The following is a 6,259-nucleotide window of genomic DNA, read 5'->3' on the forward strand; positions in this document are numbered from 1 at the left end:
CTATTCCTCGGCTGGCAGCTCTTCCGATAGCTCCTCGGCTGGCAGCTCCTCCAACTGCTCTTCTGCTGGCAGCTCCTCCAATTGCTCCTCGGCTGGCAGCTCCTCCAACTGCTCCTCTGCTGGCAGCTTATCCAACTACTCTGCTGGCAGCTTCTTCACCTGCTACTCTGCTGGCAGCTCCTCCGACTGCTCATCGGCTGGCAGCTCCTCCGACTTCTCCTCTGTTGGCAGTTTCTTCAACTACTCCTCTGCTTGCAGCTCATCCAACTGCTCATCTGCTGGCAGCTCTTCCAACTGCTCCTCTGCTGGCAGCTCCTTCAACTGCTACTCTGCTGGCAGCTCCTTTGACTGCTCATCGGCTGGCAGCTCCTCCGACTGCTCCTCTGCTGGCAGCTCCTCCGACTGCTCCTCTGCTGGCAGCTCCTCCGACTGCTCATCGGCTGTCAGCTCCTCCGACTTCTCCTCTGTTGGCAGTTTCTTCAACTACTCCTCTGCTTGCAGCTCATCCAACTGCTCATCTGCTGGCAGCTCTTCCAACTGCTCCTCTGCTGGCAGCTCCTTCAACTGCTACTCTGCTGGCAGCTCCTTTAACTGCTCATCGGCTGGCAGCTCCTCCGACTGCTCCTCTGCTGGCAGCTCCTCCGACTGCTCATCGGCTGGCAGCTCCTCCGACTGCTCCTCTGCTGGCAGCTCCTCCGACTGCTCCTCTGCTGACAGCTCATCCAACTGCTCCTCTGCTGGCAGCTCTTCCAACTGCTCTTCTGCTGGCAGCTCCTTCAACTGCTACTCTGCTGGCAGCTCCTTTAACTGCTCATCGGCTGGCAGCTCCTCCGACTGCTCCTCTGCTGGCAGCTCCTCCGACTGCTCATCGGCTGGCAGCTCCTCCGACTGCTCCTCTGCTGGCAGCTCCTCCGACTGCTCCTCTGCTGACAGCTCATCCAACTGCTCCTCTGCTGGCAGCTCTTCCAACTGCTCCTCTGCTGGCAGCTCCTTCAACTGCTACTCTGCTGGCAGCTCCTTTGACTGCTCATCGGCTGGCAGCTCCTCCGACTGCTCATAGGCTGGCAGCTCCTCCGACTGCTCCTCTGCTGGCAGCTCCTCTGCTTGCAGCTCCTCCAACTACTCCTCGGCTGGCAGCTCCTCCAACTACTCCTCGGCTGGCAGCTCATCCAACTGCTCCTCTGCTGGCAGCTCCTTTGACTGCTCATCGGCTGGCAGCTCCTTCAACTGCTACTCTGCTGGCAGCTCCTTTGACTGCTCATCGGCTGGCAGCTCCTCCGACTGCTCCTCTGCTGGCAGCTCCTCTGCTTGCAGCTCCTCCAACTACTCCTCGGCTGGCAGCTCCTCCAACTACTCCTCGGCTGGCAGCTCATCCAACTGCTCCTCTGCTGGCAGCTCCTCCGACTGCTCCTCTGCTGGCAGCTCATCTGACTGCTCCTCTGCTGGTAGCTCCTCCAACTGCTCCTCTGCTGGCAGCTCCTCCAATTGCTCCTCTGCTGGCAGCTCCTCCAAATGCTCCTTGGCTGGCAGTGTATCACTTACTCCTCTGCTGGCAGCTCCTTCACAACTGCTACTCTGCTGGCAACTCCTCCAACTGCTCCTCTGCTGGCAGCTCCTCCAAATGCTCCTTGGCTGGCAGCTTATCCAATTACTCCTCTGCTGGCAGCTCCTTCACAACTGCTACTCTGCTGGCAGCTCCTCCGACTGCTCCTCTGCTGGCAGCTCCTCGGCTGGCAACTCATCCAACTGCTACTCGGCTGGCAGCTCCTCCGACTGCTCCTCTGCTGGCAGCTCCTCCAATTGCTCCTTGGCTGGCAGCTTATCCAATTACTCCTCTGCTGGCAGCTCCTTCATAACTGCTACTCTGCTGGCAGCTCCTCCGACTGCTCCTCTGCTGGCAGCTCCTTGGTTGGCAACTCATCCAACTGCTACTCGGAAGGCAGCTCCTCCGACTGCTCCTCTGCTGGCAGCTCCTCCAAATGCTCCTTGGCTGGCAGTTTATCCAATTACTCCTGTGCTGGCAGCTCCTTCACAACTGCTACACTGCTGGCAACTCCTCCAACTGCTCCTCTGCTGGCAGCTCCTCCAAATGCTCCTTGGCTGGCAACTTATCCAATTACTCCTATGCTGGTAGCTCCTTCACAACTGCTACTCTGCTGGCAGCTCCTCCAACTGCTCCTCGGCTGGAAGCTCCTCCAACTGCTCCTCTGCTGGCAGATCCTCTGACTGCTACTCTGCTGGCAGCTCCTCCGACTGCTCCTCTGCTGGCAGCTCCTCCAACTGCTCCTCTGCTGGCAGCTCCTCCAACTGCTCCTCTGCTGGCAGATTCTCTGACTGTTCATCGGCTGGAAGCTCCTCCAACTTCTCTGCTGGCAGCTCCTCCAACTGCTCCTCTGCTGGCAGCTCCCCCAACTGCTCCTCTGCTGGCAGCTCCTCCAACTGCTCCTTTGCTGGCCGCTCCTCCGACTGCTCCTCTACTGGCAGCTCCTCCAACTGCTCCTCTGCTGGCAGCTCCACCAACTGCTCCTCGGCTGGCAGCAGAGGAGCAGTCGGAGGAGTTACCAGTAGAGAAGGAGCTGCTCCTCTGCTGAATTCTCCTTCAACTAATCTGTTAGCAGCTCTTCCAACTACACCTGTGCTGGCAGCTCTTCCGACTGCTCCTCTGTTGGCAACTCCCCGACTGCTCCTCGGCTGGCAGCTCCTCCAACTGCTCCTCGGATGGCAGCTCCTCCAACTGCTCCTCGGTTGGCAGCTCCTCCGACTGCTCCTCGGATGGCAGCTCCTCCGACTTCTCCTCTGCTGGCAGCTCCTCCAACTACTCTGCTAGCAGCTCCTCCAACTACTCCTCTGCTGGCAGCTCCTCTGACTGCTCCTCTGCTGGCAGCTCCTCCGACTACTCCTCGGCTGCCAGCTCCTCCGACTACTCTTCGGCTGGCAGCTCATCCAACTGCTACTCTGCTGGCAGCTCCTCCGACTGTTACTCTGCTGGCAGCTCTTCTGCTAGCAGTTCCTCCAACTGTTCCTCTGCTGGCAACTCCTCCGACTGCTCCTCTGCTGGCAGCTCCTCCGACTTCTCCTCTGCTGGCAGCTCCTCCAACTACTCCTCGGCTGGCAGCTCCTCCAATTGCTCCTCTGCTGGCACCTCCTCCAACTGCTCCTCGGCTGGCAGCTCCTCCAACTGCTCCTCGGCTGGCAGCTCCTCCAACTACTCTACTAGCAGCTCCTCCAACTACTCCTCTGCTGGCAGCTCCTCCGACTGCTCCTCTGCTGGCAGCTCCTCCGATTACTCCTCTGCTGGCAGCTCCTCCGACTGTTACTCTGCTGGCAGCTCCTCTGCTAGCAGTTCCTCCAACTGTTCCTCTGCTGGCAGCTCCTCCAACTGCTCCTTTGCTGGCAGCTCCTCCGACTGCTCCTCTGCTGGCAGCTCCTCCGACTGCTCCTCGGCTGGCAGCTCCTCTGCTGGCAGCTCCTCCTCTCCTGACAGCTCCTCCAACTACTCTGCTGGCAGCTCCTCCGACTGCTCCTCTGCTGGCAGCTCCTCCGACTGCTACTCTGCTGGCAGCTCCTCCGACTGTTTCTCTGCTGGCAGCTCCTCTGCTAGCAGTTCCTCCAACTATTCCTCTGCTGGCAGGTCCTCCGACTGCTCCTCTGCTGGCAGCTCCTCCGACTGCTCCTCTGCTGGCAGCTTCTCTGCTGGCAGATCCTCCGACTGCTCCTCTGCTGGCAGCTCTTCCAACTGCTCCTATGCTGGCAGATCCTCTGACTGCTCCTCTGCTGTCATCTCCTCCGACTGCTCCTCGGCTGGCAGCTCCTCCGAATGCTCCTCGGATGGCCGCTCCTCCGACTGCTCCTCTGCTGGCAGCTCCTCCTCTGCTGACAGCTCCTCCGACTGCTTCTCTGCTGACAGCTCCTCCAACTGCTCCTCTGCTGGCAGCTCCTCCGACTGCTCCTCTGCTGGCAGCTCCTCCAAATGCTCCTCCTCTGCTGACAGCTCCTCCAACTACTCTGCTGGCAGCTCCTCAGACTGTTCCTCTGCTGGCAGCTCCTCTGCTAGCAGTTCCTCCAACTATTCCTCTGCTGATAGCTCCTCCAACTACTCTGCTGGCAGCTCCTCCGACTGCTTCTCTGCTGGCAGCTCCTCCGACTGCTCCTCTGCTGGCAGCTCTTCCAACTGCTCCTATACTGGCAGATCCTCTGACTGCTCCTCTGCTGGCAGCTCCTCCAACTGCTCCTCTGCTGGCAGCTCCTCCGACTGCTCTTCTGCTGGCAGCTCCTCCGACTGCTCCTCTGTTGGCAGCTTCTCCGACTGCTCCTCTGCTGGCAGCTCCTCCGACTGCTCCTCTGCAGGCAGCTCCTCCGACTGCTCCTCTGCTGGCAGCTCCTCCAACTGCTCTTCCAACTGCTCCTCTGCTGGCAGCTCATCGAACTGCTCCTCTGTTGGCAGCTTCTCCGGCTGCTCCACGGATGACAGCTCATCCAACTGCTCCTCTGCTGGCACCTCCGGCAGCTCGTCGGCTGGCAGCTCCTCCGACTGTTCCTCTGCTGGCAGCTCCTCCGATTGCTCTTTGGCTGGCAGCTTATCTAATTACTCCTCTGCTGGCAGCTCTTCCAACTGTTCCTTGGCTGGCAGCTTCTCCGACTGCTCCTCGGATGGCAGCTCCTCCAACTGCTCCTCTGCTGGCAGCTCCTCCAACTGAACTCTGCTGGCAGCTCCTCCGACTGCTCTTTGGCTGGCAGCTTATCCAATTACTCCTCTGCTGGCAGCTCATCCAACTGCTCCTTGGCTGGCAGCATCTCCGACTGCTCCTCTGCTGGCAGCTCATCCAACTGCTCCTTGGCTGGCAGCTTCTCCGACTGCTCCTCTGCTGGCAGCTCCTCTGACTGTTCCTCTGCTGGCAGCTCCTCGGCTGGCAACTCATCCAACTGCTACTTGGCTGGCAGCTCCTCCGACTGCTCCTCTGCTGGCAGCTCCTCTGCTGGCAGCTCTTCCAACTGCTCCTCTGCTGGCAGCTCCTCCAAATGCTCCTTGGCTGGCAACTTATCCAATTACTCCTCTGCTGGTAGCTCCTTCACAACTGCTACTCTGCTGGCAGCTCCTCCAACTGCTCCTCGGCTGGAAGCTCCTCCAACTGCTCCTCTACTGGCAGCTCCTCCGACTGCTCTTTGGCTGGCAGCTTATCCAATTACTTCTCTGCTGGCAGCTCATCCAACTGCTCCTTGGCTGGCAGCTTCTCCAACTGCTCCTCTGCTGGCAGCTCCTCCGCCTGTTCCTCCTCTGCTGGCAGCTCATCCAACTGCTACTCGGCTGGCAGCTCCTCCGACTGCTCTTCTGCTGGCAGCTCCTCCGATTGCTCCTCTGCTGGCAGCTTCTCCGACTGCTCCTCTGGTGGCAGCTCCGACTGCTCGTCGGCTGGCAGCTCCTCCGACTGCTCCTCCTCTGCTGGCAGCTCATCGAACTGCTCCTCTGCTGGCAGCTCATCGAACTGCTCCTCTGCTGGCAGCTCATCGAACTGCTCCTCTGCTGGCAGCTCATCGAACTGCTCCTCTGCTGGCAGCTCATCGAACTGCTCCTCTGCTGGCAGCTCATCGAACTGCTCCTCTGCTGGCAGCTCATCGAACTGCTCCTCTGCTGGCTGCTTCTCTGACTGTTCCTCGAATGGCTCATCTGACTACTCTGCTAGCAGCTCCTACAACTGCTCCTACGATGACAGCTCATCCAATTGCTCCTCTATTGGCAGCTCTTCTGACTGCTCCTCCTCTGCTGACAGCTCCTCTGACTGCTCCTCTGCTGGCAGCTCCTCCGACTGCTCCTCTGCTGGCAGCTCCTCCGACTGCTCCTCTGCTGGCAGCTCCTCCGACTGCTCCTCTGCTGGCAGCTCCTCCGACTGCTCCTCGGATGGCAGCTCCTCCAACTGTTCCTCTGCTGGCAGCTCCTCCAACTACTCCTCGGCTGGCAGCTCCTCCAACTGCTCCTCTGCTGGCAGCTCCTCCAACTGCTCCTCTGCTGGCAGCTCCTCCAACTGCTCCTCTGCTGGCAGCTCCTCCAACTGCTCCTCTGCTGGCAGCTCCTCCAACTGCTCCTCTGCTGGCAGCTCCTCCAACTGCTCCTCTGCTGGCAGCTCCTCCAACTGCTCCTCTGCTGGCAGCTCCTCCAACTGCTCCTCTGCTGGCAGCTCCTCCAACTGCTCCTCTGCTGGCAGCTCCTCCAACTGCTCCTCTGCTGGCAGCTCCTCCAACTGCTCCTCGGTTGGCAGCTCCT

At 60.1% G+C, this 6,259-nt stretch overlaps 3 protein-coding genes across 3 annotated transcripts in view; all 3 read left to right on the top strand.

Annotated features, from left to right (window-relative positions):
• LOC138863481 (putative uncharacterized protein ENSP00000383309) overlaps positions 1-1,856 on the top strand; it is a 5,580-nt gene extending 3,724 nt beyond the window's left edge. Inside the window, exon 2 of the mRNA XM_070127632.1 lies at positions 1-1,856. This exon is cut by the window's left edge and continues 965 nt beyond it. Within this exon, the coding sequence (XP_069983733.1) occupies positions 1-1,856 (1,856 nt within the window).
• A 123-nt stretch (positions 1,857-1,979) lies between these two features.
• On the top strand, positions 1,980-2,591 carry LOC138863482 (putative uncharacterized protein ENSP00000383309). Its single transcript, XM_070127633.1, has one exon. The coding sequence runs from the start codon at positions 1,980-1,982 to the stop codon at positions 2,589-2,591; it is 612 nt and encodes a 203-aa protein (XP_069983734.1).
• A 127-nt stretch (positions 2,592-2,718) lies between these two features.
• Positions 2,719-5,645, top strand: LOC138863483 (putative uncharacterized protein ENSP00000383309). The gene is made up of 3 exons (XM_070127634.1): positions 2,719-4,733; positions 4,765-5,470; positions 5,583-5,645. The coding sequence occupies exons 1-3, from the start codon at positions 2,719-2,721 to the stop codon at positions 5,643-5,645; spliced, it is 2,784 nt and encodes a 927-aa protein (XP_069983735.1).
• Positions 5,646-6,259: the final 614 nt, after the last annotated feature.

This window comes from Penaeus vannamei, chromosome 12 (assembly GCF_042767895.1).
Source record: "Penaeus vannamei isolate JL-2024 chromosome 12, ASM4276789v1, whole genome shotgun sequence".
Lineage (NCBI taxonomy): Eukaryota > Metazoa > Arthropoda > Malacostraca > Decapoda > Penaeidae > Penaeus > Penaeus vannamei.